This window comes from Leptodactylus fuscus, chromosome 4 (genome assembly GCF_031893055.1).
Source record: "Leptodactylus fuscus isolate aLepFus1 chromosome 4, aLepFus1.hap2, whole genome shotgun sequence".
In the NCBI taxonomy this organism is placed as follows: Eukaryota; Metazoa; Chordata; class Amphibia; order Anura; family Leptodactylidae; genus Leptodactylus; species Leptodactylus fuscus.
Window position 1 is genome coordinate 220598395 of NC_134268.1, and position 25675 is coordinate 220624069.

The 25675-nt window shown below is 46.7% G+C and overlaps 1 protein-coding gene across 2 annotated transcripts in view; it reads right to left on the reverse strand.

The window, feature by feature from the left end:
- NKTR (natural killer cell triggering receptor) overlaps nt 1–25675 on the reverse strand; it is a 33823-nt gene that overhangs the window by 6341 nt on the left and 1807 nt on the right. The window contains exons 2-13 of one of the 2 annotated variants that reach the window (XM_075271831.1): nt 20768–20844; nt 17612–17686; nt 17314–17421; nt 15484–15528; nt 11099–11186; nt 10878–10907; nt 8650–8795; nt 6194–6416; nt 5955–6107; nt 4712–4802; nt 4387–4535; nt 41–2674 (exon numbers count right to left, since the gene is read on the reverse strand). In XM_075271831.1, coding sequence (XP_075127932.1) covers nt 41–2674; nt 4387–4535; nt 4712–4802; nt 5955–6107; nt 6194–6416; nt 8650–8795; nt 10878–10907; nt 11099–11186; nt 15484–15528; nt 17314–17421; nt 17612–17686; nt 20768–20825 — 3800 coding nt within the window. In that variant the 5' untranslated portion in view covers nt 20826–20844. Of the gene's footprint in view, nt 1–40; nt 2675–4386; nt 4536–4711; nt 4803–5954; nt 6108–6193; nt 6417–8649; nt 8796–10877; nt 10908–11098; nt 11187–15088; nt 15267–15483; nt 15529–17313; nt 17422–17611; nt 17687–20767; nt 20845–25675 lie in introns of those variants that run through there. The other variant, XM_075271832.1, reaches the window with a different exon arrangement.

Genomic DNA, 25675 nt, shown 5'->3' on the forward strand with positions numbered 1-25675 from the left:
GTCCTTGTACATTCAGGATCTTGCGCGTGGTCTTCCTTACCTGGATGAAGAGCTGTACCGAGCCGACCGACTCCTGGACCTGCTAGAGGATGGAGATCTGGATCGGTGACTTGAAGGTGTTCGCGATTTACTTCTACTCCTGGCCTTGCTGCTTGATCGGCTTTTCTCCTCGTGGCTCGAGGACCTCTCCTCGCTGGAGCTCTCCTGGTTCCTGGGACGTTGGTTAAGGCGAGCCGTCTTCCGGACTTCATCGAAAAGCGATCCCGGCCTCACTTTGTTTTTACTCTTAATCTCAATTCTCAGACCTTGAGCCTTCTTCTCCGGTTCGGCCTGTGTTACCACCGGCACTACGGTTGTTTTGGGGATCTGCAGAACGGTCGGACCTTGGACCGGCTTCCATTTATTATCGACCGCTGCAGTTTCGGAAGGGCCAGATTCCACTTTTTCTGATGCGGCCGTGTTATTTGGCGCTGGTTGGGCGTCTTGTGTCTTTTCGTCCTTGGCTTGCGAGCTTTCTCCTGAGACAGGGATGGCGCTTACAGATGGAGAAGAGGTTTGGTCAGCGTTTCCAGTGGCGGCGTTACCTGTCGAATTCGTCCCAAGTTTAATCTGGGGCAACGACCGATGAGATGTAAAGGCTTTGATATTGTCGGAGGTTGGCTCCACGTTCGCAGGCTTCAGTGGACTTTTTGCCGCTTTGGACAGCGGCTCGACGTCTTCTTTCTTCACGGGAGGTGTAAGAGACACGATCTTCGTCTCTGTGCTGATTTTGTCGAGGAGCAGAGTCCCGTTGGTTGCGTTCTTCTTGACTGCAGCCAGGGGTTTATGTAATAGCGAGTCTTTGGGGTTCTTCACTTTCACCTGCACGTCTGGTTCTCTCCCCGCCACCTCTTCATCCTCCTCTTCCTCTCCAAACTCAAGTGGTGGCTGCCAGTGGAAGGTCTGCTTCTTCTTCTGAGATTTTTGCTTCTTCTCTTTGCTCTTTTTGGATTTGTCCTTTGTTTTGTTTTTGGACCGGCTCTTCTTCATGCTCTTCTTACCAGAGCGCCGCTTGTGTTTCTTCGGTTTGGTTTTATGTTCGGAGCCGGAGCTCTCGGACGGTGGCGTTTTGCAAAGTTTCTCCGAAGCCCGTGGTGAGGCTTCAGATGGTGGCGTTTTGGGTTGTTTTACTTCCTCGGAGTCTGACTCGGTACTCGCCTCGCCTTCTTCCTTCCCAGAAGACGCCGCTTCTTCTGTCACGTTTGCGTTTTGAGAATTGCATACGGGTTCCTCGTCCATGATTTGCCCGACGGATTCCTTTAGCGCGTCGCTGGTCAGTACTTTGTCTATGTTGGATATCACCGCCTCAGTGCTGTCTTTACCGTCCTTGGAGGTTTCCGCGTTAGACTCTTGCACAGACTGACTTTCTTCTTCTTTGCTGCTGCTGGAGTTATGATTTTCGAGCAACGCCTTGGTGGTTTTCAGCAATCTTTTGGTGAACTCTTCTCCTTCGGAGTCGGAAGAGGAATTGGAATTCGAGGGGCTTTCCATGCTTTTTGGGGAAAGTGATTTCTCTGTTTGGTCTTTTGTTTTATGTTGTTTATTCTTTGCTTTCAATTTGGTCTTTTGATTTCGGACTGTTTCATCGTTGGACCCACTGGATGAGGAACTGTCGTAGGACGAGGACCGGACTCTCTCACCGTGAGAAGACGAGCTACTGTGACGGCTGCTTCGGGTGTAGGATCTACTGTAGGATCTAGAAGAGGAGCGATCTTTGGATTTACGGCGATAGCTTGAACTTCTGCCGGAATGGTCGCTACGTTCGCTCTCGGAGCTGGAGCGCCTCTTCCGGTAGGAGTCACTTTTGACCTTGCTTGAACCATACCGGCTTTGTATCGGAAGGACATTAGAGGTATTGGCCTTAATTTCTTGAATCCGTTCGTAAGATGGCTTCCAGGGTTTTTGACCAGGCTTCCATCGGGAAGGAGGCGGACTGTCACTGAGGGAAATCACATGAACGTTCTCATTGGATACGAAGGCGAGGACAGAGTCATCGGGGGGATTAGAGTTGGATTTCGCAGCAGATTTCCCAGGCTGAGCGCCTGCACTGGATTTTCCTCCTGCCGATTCTTTCTTTTGGGGAGACGTTGAAGAAGCTTTTGTTTGTTTAGAAGAGTGAGAGTGCGAGTTGGAGTGCGACTCAGACACATTCCTGTTCCGGGATCTGGATTCGGTGCGGGATCTACTTCTTGTGTGGCTTCTAGAAGTGGATTTGGAAGAAGTTCTTGATCTTCTACTTTCTCTTGAATAGGATCTTGATCTAGACTGGGAATTGCTGGAGTGACGCGAGGATTTCTGCTCCTTATCGGATCGAGACCAGCCCTTCTTGGAAGAAGCTCTGGAGGATCTTGATGATGATCTCTGTGTCCGTTCTTGGGAATATTTTCTCCTCCTGCTTGAAGATTCCTCTCTATAAGATCCTTGCAATTCTTCCTTCTTTCTGTGTTTTTTTGAATGCTTTACCTTTTTGGATTTCTTTTTATGCTTTACCTTTTTATCCTTCTTCCGTGTTTTTGAGCGTGACTCGCGCTCCCTGCTGGTGTCTGAATGGTAACCGTCATGTGACCAAGAATTCGATCTTGATCTTGGAGACAAACTTCCTTCTTCCCAACGACTGGGCAGACGCTCATTAAGTCTAAAATAAAAGAAATTTGTATTGAGTAATATAAGCAGAGGTTTTGTAAAATTCAATTGGTCATGGCAGATCTTATGTGAGGTCACAGCGCAAGTTAACATTTCTAATTGTATTCTTTAGGAGCCATAATTCCTGAGTTACATCCTCTATTATACTCCAGAGCTGCGCTCACTATTCTGCTGGTACAGTCACTGTGTACATACATTACATTACTTATCCTGTATTATACTGCAGAGCTGCGCTCACTATTCTGCTGGTACAGTCACTGTGTACATACATTACATTACTTATCCTGCATTATACTCCAGAGCTGCGCTCACTATTCTGCTGGTACAGTCACTGTGTACATACATTACATTACTTATCCTGTATTATACTCCAGAGCTGCGCTCACTATTCTGCTGGTGAAGTCACTGTGTACATACATTACATTACTTATCCTGCATTATACTCCAGAGCTGCGCTCACTATTCTGCTGGTACAGTCACTGTGTACATACATTACATTACTTATCCTGTATTATACTCCAGAGCTGTGCTCACTATTCTGCTGGTGCAGTCACTGTGTACATACATTACATTACTTATCCTGTATTATACTCCAGAGCTGCACTCACTATTCTGCTGGTGCAGTCACTGTGTACATACATTACATTACATATCCTGTATTATACTCCAGAGCTGCACTCACTATTCTGCTGGTACAGTCACTGTGTACATACATTACATTACTTAACCTGTATTATACTCCAGAGCTGCGCTCACTATTCTGCTGGTACAGTCACTGTGTACATACATTACATTACTTAACCTGTATTATACTCCAGAGCTGCACTCACTATTCTGCTGGTGCAGTCACTGTGTACATACATTACATTACTTATCCTGTATTATACCCCAGAGCTGCGCTCAATATTCTGCTGGTGCAGTCACTGTGTACATACATTACATTACTTATCCTGTATTATACCCCAGAGCTGCGCTCACTATTCTGCTGGTACAGTCACTGTGTACATACATTACATCACTTATCCTGTATTATACTCCAGAGCTGCGCTCAATATTCTGCTGGTGCAGTCACTGTGTACATACATTACATTACTTATCCTGTATTATACCCCAGAGCTGCGCTCAATATTCTGCTGGTGCAGTCACTGTGTACATACATTACATTACTTATCCTGTATTATACTCCAGAGCTGCGCTCAATATTCTGCTGGTGCAGTCACTGTGTACATACATTACTTATCCTGTATTATACTCCAGAGCTGCGCTCACTATTCTGCTGGTACAGTCACTGTGTACATACATTACATTACTTATCCTGTATTATACTCCAGAGCTGCGCTCACTATTCTGCTGGTACAGTCACTGTGTACATACATTACATTACTTATCCTGTATTATACTCCAGAGCTGCGCTCACTATTCTGCTGGTACAGTCACTGTGCACATACATTACATTACTTATCCTGTATTATACTCCAGAGCTGCGCTCACTATTCTGCTGGTGCAGTCACTGTGTACATACATTACATTACTTATCCTGTATTATACTCCAGAGCTGCGCTCACTATTCTGCTTGATCTCCTGCATTTTCTACAATGTAAATCAATAACACAAGCTCTGTGCAGACAAAGACTAAGCAGGTACTTCTTGAGGATTTCAGCTCTGAAGCCTGCCGTTCTATGTACACATGATATAATGTCTCACTTGTCTCCCTTGCTCCACTTCTCTCCGGTCGGTGGCTTATAGGACTTTATTCTTTGCATTTCTTCCTTCCAGTGTGGGGGGGTTTCGCTGCTTTCTCTGTCGCTATTGGACTCAGATCGAGATCTAGACCGCGGAGGTGTGTGATATCGCTGGAAGGTTGGATAAGAACAACGGGCTGAATAACACATTCATTCAGGGGATATTTTGGCTACAACAAATGACCCTACAGGGGTCTGAATCCCCCCCAATCACAAGAACCATGGTGTTTGCAGGTTGCGAAACACTCCAGGTCTCAGCAGGTCCCCAGGACACCTACGACACTTACTATTGTGCCTCGGCCTCGGATTTTTCGGCCAGATTTGGTAACGGCGCTCTTGTTCTGCTCATTGGTATCTGCCATCGCAGGAGACGATTTCCTAGATCAAATGGAACAAAATTATTAAAATATATATATTTTTTTCCCAAAACAAATGCCTAAATTTTTGTTTAAAGGGGATCTTAAAGGGGTTGTCCAGCCACAGTAAGTTACCCCCTTATCCATTGGCTTGATGGGGGACACGACTCTAGGGCGCTTACTTGGCTATGAATGGAGCGGTGTGCCGGGTACCCACCAATCAGCAGATGGGGGGACATTCTCTTTAAATATTGATCCTTATGTCTGATCAGTAGGGATCACCTGGGACCATTAAAGGGATTCTACCATTTAAATCAAATTTTTTGTCCCCAACACGTAGGAATAGCCTTAAGAAAGGCTATTCGTCTCTTATCTTTACATGTCTTCTCTGCGCCGCCGTTCGGTATATAATCCGGTTTTTGCCGGTATGCAAATGAGTTCCCTCACAGCACTGGGGGCGGGCCCCAGCGCTCAAACAGCACCGGGGGCGTTCCCAATGCTGCGAGAGAAATCTCCAGCAACACTTCCATCTTCTTAAGGAATGGGGTTGTCATGCATCTTCTTCCGATGCTGGGGGCTAAACTTCTAGGCCTCGGGCAGAGCAGTCTGTGCATGCCCGTGGCTACAAGAAAATGGCTGCTTACTGTGTAAGCCGCCATTTTCTTGTGGCCAGCAGGCATGCGCAGTCTGCTTTGCCCTAGGCCTAAAAGTCTGAAGCCACCGCCGGAAGAAGACGCATGAAGACCCCGTTTCTGAAGAAGATGGAGGCGGCGCTGGACAGTTCACATGCAGCATTGGGAACGCCCCCTGTGCTGTTTGAGTGCTGGGGCCCGCCCCCAGTGCTGCGAGAGAACTCATTTGCATACCGGCGAAAACCGGGATTTCTAACAAACAGCGGCGTGGAGAAGACATCTAAAGGTAGGAGAAGAATAGACTTTCTTAAGGGACAAAAAATTCGATTTTAATGATAGGATCCCTTTAAAAACATCATCCCCATGGTCCTTGGTTACAGGGTACAGCAGCAGTTGAGTCCCATTCAAGTGAATGATCTGAGCTGCAATACCAAGCACAGCCACTATAACATGTAAGGCGCTGTGTTTGCTATTCAATGAGCTGATCTGCGGGAGTCCCAGGTACGGAGGACCCTGTATATGATATAACAGAAGGGTCTTACTGCTCGGGCTCCGGGATGTTGATCGGTGCATCTTTCCTGAGCAGGAAGCGGTTCTCAGGGATTGGAGGGATTTCCTCCGGCCGCACGACGGGTTTGTCCCTCTTGGTGGCGGGCTCCTTCTCCTCTGCGGTCCAGCTCTTGTCAGGAGGAGCGCTGGAAGACACAAGGAGAGAAGATCTTACCCGAGTCCATCCCCGGCCTAAGAAGCGCAGCAGTGGAGGAGCCGCGATCACACCCACCTGTGGTGACCCTGCGGCTTCTCCTCCTTGACCTCGCGCCGACCTTCCTTGCGCCTTCTCTTCGGGGGCTTCACTTTGGTTTTCTTTTTCCGCTTTCGCTTCTTGGGTCTCTCCAGCTCGGCCTCGCTCTCGGAGGATGAAGACTCTGATGATGACGATGAGGACGAAGACTTGGAGCTGGAATCGGAGGATTCGGTCTCAGACGTCGCCACCTTAACTTTTTCTGGGACATTTATAAAATAGAACAAGAAAAAAATTAAGAAGAGAATAAATTGAGGAAGTATTTTGGGAAAATAAAAATTTCTTGAATTATTTGTCAGTTCCTTCTGTATTACAGACAGGTTATAAGATCTGAGGTCATCACCTCTCAGAAGATCAGCCCTCTCCTGAAATCCTCTGTACTGCAGGAGTCCTGCTCCTTCCACTATGTAACCCTCATCCTGTAACATCCCCTATAAGATCAGCCCTCTCCTGAAATCCTCTGTACTGCTGGAGTCCTGCTCCTTCCACTATGTAACCCTCACCCTGTAACCTCCCCTATAAGATCAGCCCTCTCCTGAAATCCTCTGTACTGCTGGAGTCCTGCTCCTTCCACTATGTAACCCTCATCCTGTAACATCCCCTATAAGATCAGCCCTCTCCTGAAATCCTCTGTACTGCAGGAGTCCTGCTCCTTCCACTATGTAACCCTCACCCTGTAACCTCCCCTATAAGATCAGCCCTCTCCTGAAATCCTCTGTACTGCTGGAGTCCTGCTCCTTCCACTATGTAACCCTCATCCTGTAACATCCCCTATAAGATCAGCCCTCTCCTGAAATCCTCTGTACTGCAGGAGTCCTGCTCCTTCCACTATGTAACCCTCACCCTGTAACCTCCCCTATAAGATCAGCCCTCTCCTGAAATCCTCTGTACTGCTGGAGTCCTGCTCCTTCCACTATGTAACCCTCATCCTGTAATATCCCCTATAAGATCAGCCCTCTCCTGAAATCCTCTGTACTGCTGGAGTCCTGCTCCTTCCACTATGTTACCCTCACCCTGTAACCTCCCCTATAAGATCAGCCCTCTCCTCTCCTGAAATCCTCTGTACTGCTGGAGTCCTGCTGCTTCCACTATGTTACCCTCACCCTGTAACCTCCCCTATAAGATCAGCCCTCTCCTCTCCTGAAATCCTCTGTACTGCTGGAGTCCTGCTCCTTCCACTATGTAACCCTCACCCTGTAACCTCCCCTATAAGATCAGCCCTCTCCTCTCCTGAAATCCTCTGTACTGCTGGAGTCCTGCTGCTTCCACTATGTTACCCTCACCCTGTAACCTCCCCTATAAGATCAGCCCTCTCCTCTCCTGAAATCCTCTGTACTGCTGGAGTCCTGCTCCTTCCACTATGTAACCCTCACCCTGTAACCTCCCCTATAAGATCAGCCCTCTCCTCTCCTGAAATCCTCTGTACTGCTGGAGTCCTGCTCCTTCCACTATGTTACCCTCACCCTGTAACCTCCCCTATAAGATCAGCCCTCTCCTCTCCTGAAATCCTCTGTACTGCGGGGGTCCTGCTCCTTCCACTATGTAACCCTCACCCTGTAACCTCCCCTATAAGATCAGCCCTCTCCTCTCCTGAAATCCTCTGTACTGCGGGGGTCCTGCTCCTTCCACTATGTAACCCTCACCCTGTAACCTCCCCTATAAGATCAGCCCTCTCCTCTCCTGAAATCCTCTGTACTGCGGGGTCCTGCTCCTTCCACTATGTAACTCTCAGTCTGCAGACTTCCGTATAAGATTAGCACACTCCTCTCCTTAAAAACTCTGCACTGCTGTGGCCACTGTTCCTTCCTCCATATAACTACAGGTCTGTCACTTCCCGCACAGTTAGCGCACTTCCTCTCCTGAAATGCTCTGTGCTGCTGGAAACCCCTGCTCCTTCCACCATGTAACTTTCAGTCTGCAACTTTACACAAGGTTAGAACACTCCTCTCTCCTGAAATACTTTGTACTGCTGTGAAACCCTGAAAAGACAGAGTTAAGTAGTGGAAGCAGCAGGGCCCTCAGCAGTGCAGAGTATTTTAGAAGAGGTGTATGTTGGTCTTGTAGGAGGTCATAGTTCCAAAAGTCAGGTAGTGGAAGGAGCAAGGGCCCCAGTAGTACAGAGTATTTAAGGAGAAGAGTGTGCTGGTGTTTTGGGAGACCACAGATTGAAAGATGGAAGGAACTGGGTGCACCACAGCGCAGAGTATTTCAGGAGAGGAGAGTGCTAACTTTGTGGGAAGTGAATGATGTGAAGCTGCATAATGGAAAGAGCAGGGGGCCCCAGCAGTGCAGAGTGTTCTGATCTTGGAGAATTCAAAAGTAATATATAATATTCTGGAAGATCAGCTGACTCCTCTCCTGAAATACTCTGCCCTGCTGGAGGACCCTGCTCCTCCTAATACATAACAATGGAGGCGTCTCTGTGCCCCGCTCACCATCTTTGGTGGATTTCGCTCCCAGGATGCCGCAGTCTATGACTCGGACGTCGGCGTACGGTCGGCTGGCAGCGTCCGTCTTCAGACTCTCTATCTGTTCGATCACTTCGAAACCAGAAATCACCAGTCCGAACACCACGTGCACGCTGCGGAGAGATGGAAACGCGCCATGTAACAAGGGCAGAGTATACACAAGCTTATCCTCATATACCGTATACGTATATCATACGTCTCATATTACACAGACTTGGCGGATTATTTTGGGGTCCGTAGATGCAAATTAACCCCCTAATGACTGTACTAGTTTTGTCCTTAGGACAGATGATCAATGGAGGACTCCAGGACCCGGGAGGTCATACAGATCCCAACCCCGATAGTCACATGACCACCAGGCCATAAGTGTAACCGACCCCCAGCAATCGGGAAGGCAGGGACAGTAATGAGCCGCCCCTGCCTTCTCTATAGGGGGCCCCAACCTTACAGCTACAGGGTTAACGAAATTTGCTTTCCGTCGCCATATTCTAACCCCACAACTGTTCTATGGGACCTACATAGCTGTGCAAGGGCTCGGTTTTTTTTTTTTTTTTTAGTGTTACACAGTGTTACATTGTGTTATATATTGTTACATTGTGTTATGTAGTGTTAGATTGTGTTACATGGTTTTGTATAGTGTTAGATTGTGTGACATAGTGTTACATTGTGTTGTATAGTCTTACATATTGTTTCATTCCAAGGGCTCGTTTTTTGTGTGGATGAGCTATGGCCTTTTTTTTTTTTTTTTTTTTTTGATCGCTTTTTATAAAAAAAAATTTGGGAGCCGAATCAACAAAAAGACCGGAGAATCGGACACTGTCGTTTATTTTCCATCACACCTATTTTTTAATAAAAATGAAAAAAAATTTTTTTTAAATTTTGGTATTTATTTTAAATAATTTAGTATTTTCTTAGGTCACTTTTTGGAATGCTACAATACCTAAGGTTTATTTATTAACTGTTCAGTTACTTTTATATGATAAATTGGGAACATGGGACGACATTTATTATATTAAGTTTTTATTTTTCTTAAAAGGGATCCTATCATTTAAACAGTTTTTTTTCTAGTTGACACTTCGGAGTAGCCTTAAGAAAGGCCATTCGTCTCCTACCTTTATCAGTCGCCTCCGGCCTGCCGTTCGATAGAAATACCAGTTTTTACTGGTATGCAGATGAGTTCTCTTGCAGCACTGGGGGCGGGCCCCAGCACTCAAACAGCACTGGGGGTGCCTCCAATGCTACCAGAGAACGCTCCAGTGCCGCCTCCATCTTCAAAAGCAACCAACACTCTTCTGCCGTCTTCTTCCAGCTGGGGTCACACTCCTGCGCTTGTCCAGTCGGCTCTGCCATTGGAATGCAGGCAGGAGCCAAGTGCACAGGCCGGCCGGCGGCCATTTTTTTGGAGGCCGCTTACGCGCGCATAGGCAGTACGCTTCTATACTTCTATGGAGAACAGGAGCATACTTGCACATGCGCGTGTAAGCGGCCTCCAAAAAAAATGGCCGCGGCCGGCTTGTGCACTTGGCTTTGCCTGGTTCCCGATGGCAGAGCCGACTGCACAGGTGCACAAGTCTGATCCCACCCAGAAAAAGAAGATGAGGAGGCGGTTGCTGCAGAAGATGGAGGCGTCGCTGGAGAGAGTTCTCTGGCAGCATTGGGGACGCCCCTAGTGCTGTTTGAGCTCTGAGGCCCGCCCCCAGTGCTGCGAGAGAACTCATTTGCATACTGGTAAAAACTGGTATTTCTACCAAATGGCGGGCTGGAGGCGACTGATGAAGGTAGGAGACGAATGGCTTTTCTTAAGTGTCAACTAGAAAAAAAAAACTGTTCAAATGACAGGATCCCTTTAAATGTATTTTTTTTCAGTTTTTATTCCCCCTAATGGTTGTGACCCATTGTAATACTTCTATATAGCAGTAGATGGCACTCAGACTGGCATTCCAATACACCCGGCCTGAGGATAGGTGTACTAGGACGTGCACAAAGATGGCAAACCCGAAACCCTTTACTTGACCCCCGTCCTCCTTGACCACCATTCGTCATCCTGCAACGCCCCCGACCAGATACTACGATGATTTCGACTTCCAGCGCACATCCTCCGATCCTCGCCCAACCAGTAAGACTATGTCAGTGCTGTGCATTGCTAGGACACTGAATACAATAGGACTAGTAAATGCATCCTGCAGTTCTCTTACCCATCAAGATGTGGCGCCGGCTTCGTGGTTCTGCATCGACAATTGAAAGGAAACAAAGTTTAGTTTTTTTGTTTGTTTTTTTTTTTAGAATTTATAGCAAAAGTAACAACAATATAAAATAACAGCGACTTACAAAATTGTAGCTAAAAAGAGTTCTCAGAACTTTGCAAAAACAAGAATGCACAATTATTCCTGCTGCGGCGCAGAATGAATTGACTTACATGAAGAACTGCGACCCGTTGGTATGCTTCCCCCGGTTTGCCATGGACAAGAGAAACGCACGGTCGTGTTTGAGAATAAAGTTTTCATCTGGGATTGAAGAAAAAAAAAACAAGAAGGAAAAAGAATGAAAAAGAAATGATTAATAAGTTGAAGGAGAGACAAAGAAACAAGAAACTTCCAAGACTGGAAACAAGGTCCGCAAGTCTCCGTAAATGTGTGTGAAGAAGCCAAGAGCTGCAGTGACATGTACACAGATGTAGGGGGCGCTCCTCACTCATTACTGTATCCATAATGGCCCCCAATAGCAATGGGACAGGATAATAACCCCCTGCCTCCCCCTACAGGACTTCAGAAACATTGCAACTGCTCTCCATCACCCAAGATATTAGAAAGAACACCCCAAACATAGAAGACAGCTATCCTGTACAGCAAGGTGCAAAAAGGGCCTCGGGATATTCACCCTCATCTAAGAGAGCAAACTGCGGAGCCCTCCTATATGTAAGTAACAAATATATACAGGAATGACAAGACCAGGCGTATACCACCGATGTATAACTCTGTACTGGGCCGGACCATGCCGGGGTGAAATAAGTAACGAATAAGACAACCTAAAATCAACATTATCTGTACAGGAATAATATACACAAAGACTGAGTCACTGTATACATACACTATATGACTTATCCTGTATTATACTCCACAGCTGCGCTCACTATTCTGCTAGTACAGTCACTGTGTACATACATTACATTACTTATCCTGTATTATACTGCAGAGCTGCGCTCACTATTCTGCTGGTACAGTCACTGTGTACATACATTACATTACTTATCCTGTATTATACTCCAGAGCTGCGCTCACTATTCTGCTGGTACAGTCACTGTGTACATACATTACATTACTTATCCTGTATTATACCCCAGAGCTGCGCTCACTATTCTGCTGATACAGTCACTGTGTACATACATTACATTACTTATCCTGTATTATACTCCAGAGCTGCGCTCACTATTCTGCTGGTGCAGTCACTGTGTACATACATTACTTATCCTGTATTATACTCCAGAGCTGCGCTCACTATTCTGCTGGTACAGTCACTGTGTACATACATTACATTACTTATCCTGTATTATACTCCAGAGCTGCACTCACTATTCTGCTGGTACAGTCACTGTGTACATACATTACATTACTTATCCTGTATTATACTGCAGAGCTGCGCTCACTATTCTGCTGGTACAGTCACTGTGTACATACATTACATTACTTATCCTGTATTATACTCCAGAGCTGCGCTCACTATTCTGCTGGTGCAGTCACTGTGTACATACATTACATTACTTATCCTGTATTATACTCCAGAGCTGCGCTCACTATTCTGCTGGTACAGTCACTGTGTGAATACATTACATTACTTATCCTGTATTATACTCCAGAGCTGCGCTCACTATTCTGCTGGTACAGTCACTGTGTACATACATTACATTACTTATCCTGTATTATACTCCAGAGCTGCGCTCACTATTCTGCTGGTGCAGTCACTGTGTACATACATTACATTACTTATCCAGTATTATACTCCAGAGCTGCGCTCACTATTCTGCTGGTACAGTCACTGTGTACATACATTACATTACTTATCCAGTATTATACTCTGGAGCTGCGCTCACTATTCTGCTGGTACAGTCACTGTGTACATACATTACGTTACTTATCCTGCATTATACTCCGGAGCTGCGCTCACTATTCTGCTGGTACAGTCACTGTGTACATACATTACATTACTTATCCTGTATTATACTCCAGAGCTGCGCTCACTATTCTGCTGGTACAGTCACTGTGTACATACATTACTTATCCTGTATTATACTCCAGAGCTGCGCTCACTATTCTGCTGGTACAGTCACTGTGTACATACATTACGTTACTTATCCTGCATTATACTCCGGAGCTGCGCTCACTATTCTGCTGGTACAGTCACTGTGTACATACATTACATTACTTATCCTGTATTATACTCCGGAGCTGCGCTCACTATTCTGCTGGTGCAGTCACTGTGTACATACATTACATTACTTATCCTGTATTATACTCCAGAGCTGCGCTCACTATTCTGCTGGTACAGTCACTGTGTACATACATTACATTACTTATCCTGTATTATACCCCAGAGCTGCGCTCACTATTCTGCTGGTACAGTCACTGTGTACATACATTACATTACTTATCCTGTATTATACTCCAGAGCTGCGCTCACTATTCTGCTGCCACACAGGACTTCACTTTCTTCATTTAGTAGCAGGCATACATCTTATACACCAGTTACATCCAGTTACATCCAGTTACATCTTTTCATCTTATACACCAGTTACATACGGAGCTGCAGAGTTGCACAGGCAGGTATTGGAGTCCTCATACACTATAGTGCACTCTAGGAGCTCCGCTACACTACCAGGTGCGATGCTGCAGCTCTGGAAGTAACTGGAGGATATAGAGATGTGTAGTGAGATTGTGCAGTTGCTCCTCAGGATGGGCGGACTATACACGAGCTGCAGACCCAATGCAGTCAGAGAAAAACATGTCTGTTACAGGAGTCACATTGTCTGCAAGCTAGAATGGAAGAAGTGCGAGGCGTGGCGGCGGCGGAGGAGGAGGAGGGGGAGGGGAGAAGGAGGTGCTCACTTACCTATCTGAGTACACTGTTTAAAGAAAACAAAAAGAAAGCCTTCAGTGGATACAGCGCTGGCCACGTGGCAGCAGTACAGACCACTAACCCTACATGGGCTGCGAGGCCTGTCATTAGCATCAATATCACATTACTGACCCATAACACTTACCAGGCACAGCGCCATACATCTGGCAGTGGTCGCACCTGGTATTGCAGCTCGGTCACATTCACTTCTATTGGATAGAGTTGCAGATGTATGGAGCTGGGCCTGGTAAGGAGTGAAGGGGTCTCACAGTGATGTGTCAGACCCCTACCTAAGGGATGGACCCTCCCTGTCATTCACATACAATGTAAAGCTCTGCAATGTTCAAGATCTCTGCTGCCTGTCAGTGAACTAAAATGTGACTGTTTCTCACAGCTGTGGGTTCGTTACCATCTTATCCAGTGCAGATCATCCTTTGCAGACCTTTTTCCATTATACAAAGCTTAAAGGGGTCACCCGGGCCGATGATATTCTTTGCTGCGGCCTCTTCATTACTTTCCTAGTATAGCGCCGTACAGAGTATAGTGGCTGTGCTTGGTATTACAGCTCAGCTCCCCCATTTATTTGATCAGGGCTGAGCCGCAGCATGGTCATGTGAGCTGAATAGGACAGTCCCGGAAAACCCCTTTAAGATGTTAAACTTATCATTATCCCCTATGCACTGGATAAACAGCTGATCAGCGAGGGTCCGACCACTGGGCCCCCCCATGGATCACAAGAACGGGGGTCTCCTGTATGAACCAAGCATCCCCCCTCTATTCACGCCTATGGGACTGTTGGATATGGCCCGAGTGGGGGTCATGCATGCTGCAGTGGTGCTTGTGATCAGTGGGGGGTCCTAAGGGTTGAACCCCCCCCCCCCTTACAAATCTACAATCCTGGGCCACCATTGTCTTACTCCAGAGCCATATTTGGGCATAAGACCCTGAACCCATCACACATCTATATCACAGTACAGAAGTCATTGTACATTTTGGGGGGTGGGTGGGGGGCCGCACCCGTCTGGGGGCGTGGCCTCTCCCGTCTGGGGGCGGGGCCGCACCCGTCTGGGGGCTCCGCTAATCGAATACAACAAGTTCTGACAATAACAGCGATGGACAGAATGACTGGTAAAAGAGGTTGATGTTTCATTCCTCCCAAAATCTCCAAAGTTTTTTTTTATTTTTTTTGTATTTAATTTAATGATGAGGGCAAGTCCATTGACTGCGGGGGGAGGAGGGTGCGGTGGGGGGAGGGGAGAGTGAGGTTATCGAGTTACTGAGCTTGCGATGGTCTTACCTTAGGATTTTGCAATAGATCACATTCTCTATAAATAAAAGAATATGTTGACAGTTTTAGGCAGGAAGACAGGAGTTGTCATTGAAAAAAGTTGCCTAACCTCCATGCTGAGAATGACACTGAATATAACCATAGACACACTTAGAGAAAGCCCTGGCTACACAGAAGCGGCTAGGAAAAAAAACGTAAAAAAAACAAAAAAATCAGAGAAAATCTCAAACGTACTCGGGGGGGGTCCAAAGTCATGCACATGCAAACATTAGAGTCATGCAAGAAGAAGTCTAGTGCTGGGACAGATAAGACAATTCTCTAGAACCCTCCTCATAGGTAAGGCCGAATGAAAGAAAAAAAACAAGAGTACAAATCAATTGCGGGAAACACGACCGTGTCCTTACCTTTAAAGTAACCGCCGAAAACCGACTCCCCGCCTTTGCCGTTACCTGCAATGTCAAAGACAAAGACCTTAGACGGGAGATTTCACAGTCCGGGCTCTGCCTGCTGCTGAGGTTTTGTGGGACTTGTCTATGGATGGGATTGGTGGTCGTCTGACACCCGGGACCCTCACAGATCAGCTGGTTGAAGAAGTCACAGCACTCGGGTGCATGGTGCGATCTCATTACTGAACACCAAGCATAACACTGTACATAATGTAGGGGGCTGTGCTCAGTATGGCAGGTCAGCCCCCACGCAGATCAGCTGTTCTAGTAGCCTTAGGGTGGGGAGAATCGCTGCTATTCTAGTAACAGGAGATCACCGGAACCACCGCTGCACGCACCGCCTGTCTACTAGAAGCTTCTGGCAGCCACAGGTTACTAGAACAGCTGATCTGTGTGGGGTCTGGGTGTCAGACCCTACAGATCACATACTGAGACCTGCCCTGTGGATGGGTCATTAGTACGAAAACTCAATTTGGGTTTGGAAAACCCCTTTAAAGGGATCCTCTCATTGGACATCCTTTTTGTCTCCCTAACACAAAGGAATAGCCTTAAGAAAGACTATTCTTCTCCTACCTTTAGATGTCTTCTCTGCGCCGCCGTTCTGTAGAAATCCCGATTTTCTTTGGTATGCAAATGAGTTATCTCGCAGCACTGGGGGCGGTCCTCAGCGCTCAAACAGCACTCGGGGCATCCCCAATGCTGCGAGAGAAATCTCCAGCGATGCCTCCATCTTCTTCCGGAACGGTCTCTCCCTGCGTCTTCTTCCGTCCTGGGTTCCGATCTTCTAGGCCTCGGGCAGGGCCGACTGCGCAAGACAGCGGCCACGAGAAAATGGCCGCTTACACCAACTTACTGTGTGAGCGGCCATTTTCTTGTGGCCACTGGCATGCGCAGTCAGCTCTACCCAAGGCCTAGAAGATCGGAACCCAGGACGGAAGAAGACGCAGGGAGAGGCCGTTCCAGAAGCAGCATTTGGGACACCCCCTGTGCTGTTTGAGTGCTGAGGACCGCCCCCAGTGCTGCGAGAGAACTCATTTGCATACCGGAGAAAACCGGGATTTCTACCGAACGGCGTCTGGGAGAAGACATCTAAAGGTAGGAGAAGAATAGCCTTTCTTAAGGCTATTCCGACATGTTAGGGAGACAAAAATGACAATGACAGGATCCCTTTAAAGGACATCAATATGAAATCCTGGAATATCCCTTTAAATAATAAGGCTGCCAGCAGTCACCACTAGGGGAGCTCAGGAGTTTACTATATACACGGATAGCCTTCAGGGACACAATCATAGCTTTTATCCGCAATTGTTATACAGAAATTTCTATGGCCGCATACACACAGCCAAACTTTTTACTGACGTGTGTTCATTTCGATGTATCGGTCAGTAAGAATCCCGAATGGCGCACGGGTACCAATCTGTGCCGTATTTACTGACCCGTACACCGCACACGGACATGTAGCATGGAGTTCAGTAAATATACAGCATGCAGTACACACCTGAGCTCCACCTAGTGGCAAAGTCCTGCATGTACAACTTAGTGTACGCCTGTACAATGTATGTGTTGTTGATGGGTGGGGGGTCCGGCTGCTGTGACCTGCACCGATCACGGCCATCTGTATGCAGCAATGGTCGCACATGCCCTGTGGGATTGCCCGTGGCAGCCCCATACAGATGAGTGGGGTGGCGGTGTGCATGTGCGACCATTACTCCATTCAAGCAGGAGTACACGGGGCCCCCATTCTCCTGAGTCTCCCCTGTTATACCCGGGCCCTTTACACCACATTACCTTCACTGAAGTCACCGCCTTGGATCATGAAGTTTTTCACCACGCGATGGAAGGTGGAACCCTTGTACCATAACTTCTTCCCTGTTACTTTTCCGATTCCTTTATCACCTAGGAGCAAAGAGGGAGAAAGCATCAGCGCGGGGGCCGGGACCTCGGGGCTGGTGCACAGAATGAGACTTAGTAGCCATACATACGGATCGTGGGCTCTAATTCTAAGATCTGGGGGGGAAAGAAAAAGAAATGTGCACATGTCCAGACCACAGCGGGGGGATGGGAGGGGGCGTCCGCCGGGACCTACCTGTACATAAGCACAAGAAGTTTGTGCAAGTTTTTGGGCAGACATCAGAGAAGAGTTGGAATATAATTCGGCCAACTGTGGGGGGAAAAGGAAAAAGAGGTGATGAGATGATATCTTTAGACTGCGATGCTTTACACTGCCGCTCCGCTCGAGACAAATCTCACCTAACCAGTCCGTGCTGATAACAGAGTACAATAAGCTCTACAGCTTTTAGGCGCCCTGTTGCTTTAATTGGGCGAGCTCCTCCCCTTACATTATCTACAAGTTGTGCATTGTCTCCCCGGAGGAGCTACGTGTCACTCACAATCGCACAAGAAGCCGCTTGTTCGGCCGAGAGCCGCCTCACACTGTCCTCATTCATAAGCAGGAGGAAGTGCAATAAGCAAACCCGCCGTGTGTGCACCACATGTCACAGGAGCGCGGTGCAAAGAACAGACGCGACTGTGCAATGGTTCCTGTTCTGCCAGATGCACAGGTAGGAGATCTGCGGCCTCCCATAGGGCAGCACATGGCCTGCGTACAAATAATACCTGCATATAGATATATGGGATACCCTCACTGGCATACAGCAGGGGTAACCCAATCTTTGGTGCATTGATGAGTGCACGTGTCTGTAACATCCTCTACAGACACACTAGTGAGGAAACACGTACCGTATTTTTCGGACTATAAGACGCACTTTTTTCCCCCAAAATTTGGGGGGAAAAGAAGGGTGCGTCTTATAGACCGAATGTGGTGCCTGGCACCCGCCGTAATAGAGAGGCGGATGCCGGCAAGGGATAGACGCCGGGGCCTGAGACATCGCTGCGCTCCTCTGCCCTGCATGAAGCCAGCAGCGGCAGGAGTAATGCTATTCCGTTCCTCCGTCCCCCCCCCCCCGCCGCTGGCTTCATGCAGGGCAGAGGAGCGTAGCGAGGTCTCAGGCCCCGGCACCTGTGATGGCGTCTATCCCTTGCCGGCATCCGCCTCTCTAGTACAGCGGATGCCGGGTCAGTATCCGTGGCCCCTTCTCCCCCAGGGCCGGTCCCCACCGGCCCCGTACCTGTAAAGTTGCAGGCCGGCTCCTGCGCGGCGATATCGCAGGAGCCGACCTGTTCGGGTGAGAGCCGGGAGCCTAATGAGGCTCCCGGACCTGTCACGGCTATATTAGTATTGCGGCTGGTCTCTATGACCAGCCGTAATACTAATAGATAGAATGTCCCATAGACGGCAATACAGTTGTATTGCCGTCTATGGGACTTGCAATCAAGTGACCGCAGGTTCAAGCCCCCGGGGGGGAATAAAATAGTAAAAAAAAAAAAAAGCTTTAAAAATATATAATAAAAATATGAAATAAAAGTTCTAAATCACCTCCTGTCCCTAGAATATATATAACAGTAGAAAATCATATATCATAAACCGCCGGGTTTTTTTTCAATACAAGGTGATCTAAGCAATAGATTTTCCCCAAAATGGTATAACTAAAAAGTACTTCTGGCCCCGCAAAAAAAAAACACTCTATGCGTCCCCGTACAGCTGCAGGGTCACCTGTCAATGTGGCCTTGCAGCTGTTGCAAAACTACAACTCCCATATATTAAATATTTTACCATTTTTTGCTTCAAAATTTTTTTTCCCTATTTTCCTCCTCTAAAACCTGGGTGCGTCTTATAGTCCGAAAAATACGGTATGTCCTGGAGGATCCTGCAGTCCCAGCACCTCTCGTCTCCTGTATCTTCAGAGGATGTCTTCCAGTCTCTATGATGTCGCCCGCGATTCTTCCCCTGGCACCATGCCACGTGTCCTACTGCAGACGTGTCCTCATCCACACAACCATCTGCTAACCTGGTTTACTACTGCATGAAACGCAGGTGAATTACTCCTGGTCCGGGCCATGTAATATAGTGGGGACACTATCGGGGCACCCATCTAGTAGTCAGAGCAGACAACAGATCCCCTACAAGCAGTGGGATGCCTCGTACGGTACTGATAACGGATCGTGGGTAAAGAGGAGGCGTAGATGCCCCTGTCACCTGCGAATCCTTTGGAGGTTCAGCAAACGAAAAAACAGACAACCCCTTTAACTTATAATACAATGGCTGATAGCAGAGAACAAGAGACATTAAAACAGCTACAAGGTGAGACAGAAATGGGGGTCAGCGACCATCCGCACTCCAACTGTTGTGAAACTACAACTCCCAGCGTGTATACTTGTTCTGCAGCTCCACAAAAGTGAATGGGGCCTGCTGGGAGTTGCAGTTTTGCAGCAGCCGGTGTGGCGGAGATTGCTGAGCCCTGCATGAGACATCACATCTGGCATGCTAAAAAAAAATCCATTTACAACAGCAGCAACATTTGGCACTCCAGCACAACTACAACTCCCAGCATGCTTCAGTCACTTCTGATAGAGTCCTGAGAACAACTAAGGAAGGGTGCATGCTGGGAAGCGTAGTTTCCAGGTTGCTGATCCCTGCTCTAAGAGGCCAAAGGCAAAAGTATAATTTGCAGTGACTGATAGGACAATACAATGGTCACCGACCCGTGTCTCTGCAGCAAAACTACAACTCCCAGCATGCCTACATCCTCTGCTGTTCTCGTAATTCTCACAAAAGTGAATGGAGCATGCTGGGAGTTGTAGTTTCGGTGTAATGTCCTGGTCACCAACCAGTGGCTCTGCAGCTGTAGAAAGACGACTACTCCCTGCTAGCACGCACGCTTGCTCTGCTGTTCTTGGAGCAGGATGGGAGTTGTAGTTCCACAACAGCTGGAACCTGCATTACACAACCTCTAGTATAATAATAGAAAACAATTTGCTCTAAAACAAGAATCGTTGACCTTCAGCTGTTGTGAAACTACAACTCCCAGCCCTTCAGAGAGAGCAGTGAGACCAGTTGAACAAGTGCTGAGAGTTTAATTACCGCTGCAGGTCGGTGACTGGTGCATTGCTCCATACTTTCATCTTTTGTCAGCCTTCTGCACTCCAGCTGTTGTCAAGTTGGGAGTTGTAGTTTCCCGACAGTTGGAGTTGCAGAAGATGACGGATAAAAGTATGGAGCGATGCAGCGGTCACCGACCTGAGGCTCGGCAGTGGTAGCAAAACTGCAACAGCTGCCCGATGGATGGGAGTTGTAGTTTTGCAACAGCTGGAAAGTGACACCTGCGGCACAGCTTGTACTTACTGGGTTCCCTGTTAACTTCCACATCGAAGAAGCACTGGGGGCGCGTCTTCTCTGCCATGGTACAGCCCAGACACGACCTTCACAGGGGAAGAAAGGAGAAGATCAGGACCCGCTGCCTAATACCAGAACTCCCTCCAGCAGTCACCTCATCCTACAGCAGGAGCTGTCCTAAATACATGACACCAGGCTCCTCCCCCAAGCACCAGGAGGTGGAGTCATCTCATAGGTAAACCTGCAGCTTTCTGGACCTACAACAACTTAAAGGAATTGTCCAGTCTTGCATCGATAAAGCCAGATAAACTGAAGATTTGTTACAAATGTTCTAGACCGGACAGTCCTCTGGGGGCTTCATGTGGAAACATTTTACTTGCGCTGTTACATTGTAACAAACTATCCAGACAGGGGAGAGGTTTGTGCTGTTTGTTTATGTCGCAGATTTTACTGTAACAGATGTCACAAACCCTCAGCTGTGAGAAGCGCTGGGTCAGGACGGCAGAGACCATGAGGACATCAAGTCTAATAGGAAGGTTGGGCTCTCATATGGAGAAGTGCAGCTTGTATGTCTGTGCCCTCTGGGTCTTGTGGTGCAGCGAGCAGGGGGATCCTGGATATTAGGGAGACGACGTCCCTGCAGGATTACCAGGCACCCTCTTCCTTCAGCGCCTGCACAAACATCTGGCGGCATCTTGAAGGAAATCCCCCGTCTCAATTTACGGAAACCTCTCAAGAGTCTGCACAATCCAGCGAGACCCAATACGCAGAGCGCGGCAGCATGTGGGACATCCCAAATACCAGCAGAGGGCGGCACAGAGAAGGAGCGACGTATATACTGTATCCAAGGCAGAGCAAAGTGAAGGCTATACATGGACTGAGCTACAATATACAAAGAATATACAGACTGAGGAGTATACAGAGCCTGAGGAGTATACAGAGCCTGAGGAGTATACAGAGACTGTGGAGTATACAGAGACCGAGGAGTATACAGAGACCGAGGAGTATACAGAGCCTGAGGAGTATACAGAGCCTGAGGAGTATACAGAGACTGTGGAGTATACAGAGACTGTGGAGTATACAGAGACCGAGGAGTATACAGAGACCGAGGAGTATACAGAGCCTGAGGAGTATACAGAGACTGTGGAGTATACAGAGACTGTGGAGTATACAGAGACCGAGGAGTATACAGAGACTGAGGAGTATACAGAGACTGTGGAGTATACAGAGACTGTGGAGTATACAGAGACTGAGGAATATACAGAGACTGAGGAGTATACAGAGCCCGCCCTCACATAATATAATAGATTATAATATATACAAACATGACTATAGGCCTGTAGACTGTATACAGGGGTGATATGTGAGGGGTTACAGGAGTATACAGGGCAGCGGTTCTTGTCTGAGGCACCGACCCCACCAGTCTCATCTGCACATTCACCAAACCCGTCTTTAGTGATAAATCAAATAAGATTTTTTTCCAAATTCAAAACATGGGCAGCGGTATAAGTGTTATTACTGGTGCACAAAATGAGCCGAGCATAGGGCCAAGGGTACGATCCCCGGTATACAGAGGATGGGGGAAGTGTGGTGTATATACAAAAAGGGATTATAAAACCTTAAAGTGTATACATGAGGGATGTGTCAGCGATTATCAGACTGTACAGGGTATATAGGGAGGATATCAGGGATTATAGGACTGTGCAGGGTATATAGGGAGGATATCACGGATTATAGGACTGTACAGGGTATATAGGGAGGATATCAGGGATTATAGAACTGTGCAGGGTATACAGGGAGGATATCAGGGATTATAGGACTGTACTGTGTATATAGGGAGGATATCAGGGATTATAGGACTGTACAGGGTATACAGGGAGGATATCAGGGATTATAGGACTGTACAGGGTATATAGGGAGGATATCAGGGATTATAGAACTGTGCAGTGTACATAGGGAGGATATCAGGGATTATAGAACTGTACAGAGTATATAGGGAGGATATCAGGGATTATAGGACTGTGCAGGGTATATAGGGAGGATATCACGGATTATAGGACTGTGCAGGGTATATAGGGAGGATATCAGGGATTATAGGACTGTATAGAGTATATAGGGAGGATATCAGGGATTATAGGACTGTACAGGGTATATAGGGAGGATATCAGGGATTATAGGACTGTACTGTGTATATAGGAAGGATATCAGGGATTATAATACTATATAGTGTATACAGGGAGGATATGAGGGATTATAGGACTGTGCAGTGTACATAGGGAGGATATCAGGGATTATAGGACTGTATAGGGTATATAGGGAGGATATCAGGGATTATAGGACTGTACAGGGTATATAGGGAGGGTATCAGGGATTATAGGACTGTGCAGTGTATATAGGGAGGATATACGGGATTATAGGACGATATAGGGTATATAGGGAGGATATACGGGATTATAGGACGATATAGGGTATATAGGGAGGATATATGAGATTATAGGACTATATAGGGTATATAGGGAGGATATCAGGGATTATAATACTATACAGTGTATACAGGGAGGATATCAGGGATTATAGGACTGTGCAGGGTATATAGGGAGGATATCAGGGATTATAGGACTTTACAGGGTATATAGGGAGGATATCAGGGATTATAATACTATATAGTGTATATAGGGAGGATATGATGGATTATAGGACTGTACAGGGTATATAGGGAGGATATCAGGGATTATAATACTATATAGTGTATACAGGGAGGATATCAGGGATTATAGGACTGTACAGGGTATATAGGGAGGATATCAGGGATTATAGGACTGTGCAGGGTATATAGGGAGGATATCACGGATTATAGGACTGTGCAGGGTATATAGGGAGGATATCAGGGATTATAGGACTGTACAGGGTATATAGGGAGGGTATCAGGGATTATAGGACTGTGCAGTGTATATAGGGAGGATATACGGGATTATAGGACGATATAGGGTATATAGGGAGGATATACGGGATTATAGGACGATATAGGGTATATAGGGAGGATATATGAGATTATAGGACTATATAGGGTATATAGGGAGGATATCAGGGATTATAATACTATATAGTGTATACAGGGAGGATATCAGGGATTATAGGACTGTGCAGGGTATATAGGGAGGATATCAGGGATTATAGGACTGTACAGGGTATATAGGGAGGATATCAGGGATTATAATACTATATAGTGTATATAGGGAGGATATGATGGATTATAGGACTGTACAGGGTATATAGGGAGGATATCAGGGATTATAATACTATATAGTGTATACAGGGAGGATATCAGGGATTATAGGACTGTACAGGGTATATAGGGAGGATATCAGGGATTATAGGACTGTGCAGGGTATATAGGGAGGATATCACGGATTATAGGACTGTGCAGGGTATATAGGGAGGATATCAGGGATTATAGGACTGTACAGGGTATACAGGGAGGATATCAGGGATTATAGGACTGTACAGGGTATATAGGGAGGATATCAGGGATTATAGGACTGTACAGGGTATACAGGGAGGATATCAGGGATTATAGGACTGTACAGGGTATATAGGGAGGATATCAGGGATTATAGGACTGTACAGGGTATATAGGGAGGATATCAGGGATTATAATACTATATAGTGTATACAGGGAGGATATCAGGGATTATAGGACTGTAGAGGGTATATAGGGAGGATATCAGGGATTATAGGACTGTACAGGGTATATAGGGAGGATATCAGGGATTATAGGACTGTACAGGGTATATAGGGAGGATATCAGGGATTATAGGACTGTACAGGGTATACAGGGAGGATATCAGGGATTATAGGACTGTACAGGGTATATAGGGAGGATATCAGGGATTATAGGACTGTACAGGGTATATAGGGAGGATATCAGGGATTATAGGACTGTACAGAGTATATAGGGAGGATATCAGGGATTATAGGACTGTACAGGGTATATAGGGAGGATATCAGGGATTATAGGACTGTACAGGGTATATAGGGAGGATATCAGGGATTATAGGACTGTACTGTGTATATAGGGAGGATATCAGGGATTATAATACTATATAGTGTATACAGGGAGGATATGAGGGATTATAGGACTGTGCAGGGTATATAGGGAGGATATCAGGGATTATAATACTATATAGTGTATATAGGGAGGATATCAGGAATTATAGGACTGTACAGGGTAGATATCAGGGATTATAGGACTGTACTGTGTATATAGGGAGGATATCAGGGATTATAATACTATATAGTGTATACAGGGAGGATATCAGGGATTATAGGACTGTGCAGGGTATATAGGGAGGATATCAGGGATTATAGGACTGTACAGGGTATATAGGGAGGATATCAGGGATTATAATACTATATAGTGTATATAGGGAGGATATGATGGATTATAGGACTGTACAGGGTATATAGGGAGGATATCAGGGATTATAATACTATATAGTGTATACAGGGAGGATATCAGGGATTATAGGACTGTACAGGGTATATAGGGAGGATATCAGGGATTATAGGACTGTACAGGGTATATAGGGAGGATATCAGGGATTATAGGACTGTACAGGGTATATAGGGAGGATATCAGGGATTATAGGACTGTACAGGGTATATAGGGAGGATATCAGGGATTATAGGACTGTACAGGGTATATAGGGAGGATATCAGGGATTATAGGACTGTACAGGGTATATAGGGAGGATATCAGGGATTATAGGACTGTACAGGGTATATAGGGAGGATATCAGGGATTATAGGACTGTACAGAGTATATAGGGAGGATATCAGGGATTATAGGACTGTACAGGGTATATAGGGAGGATATCAGGGATTATAGGACTGTACAGGGTATATAGGGAGGATATC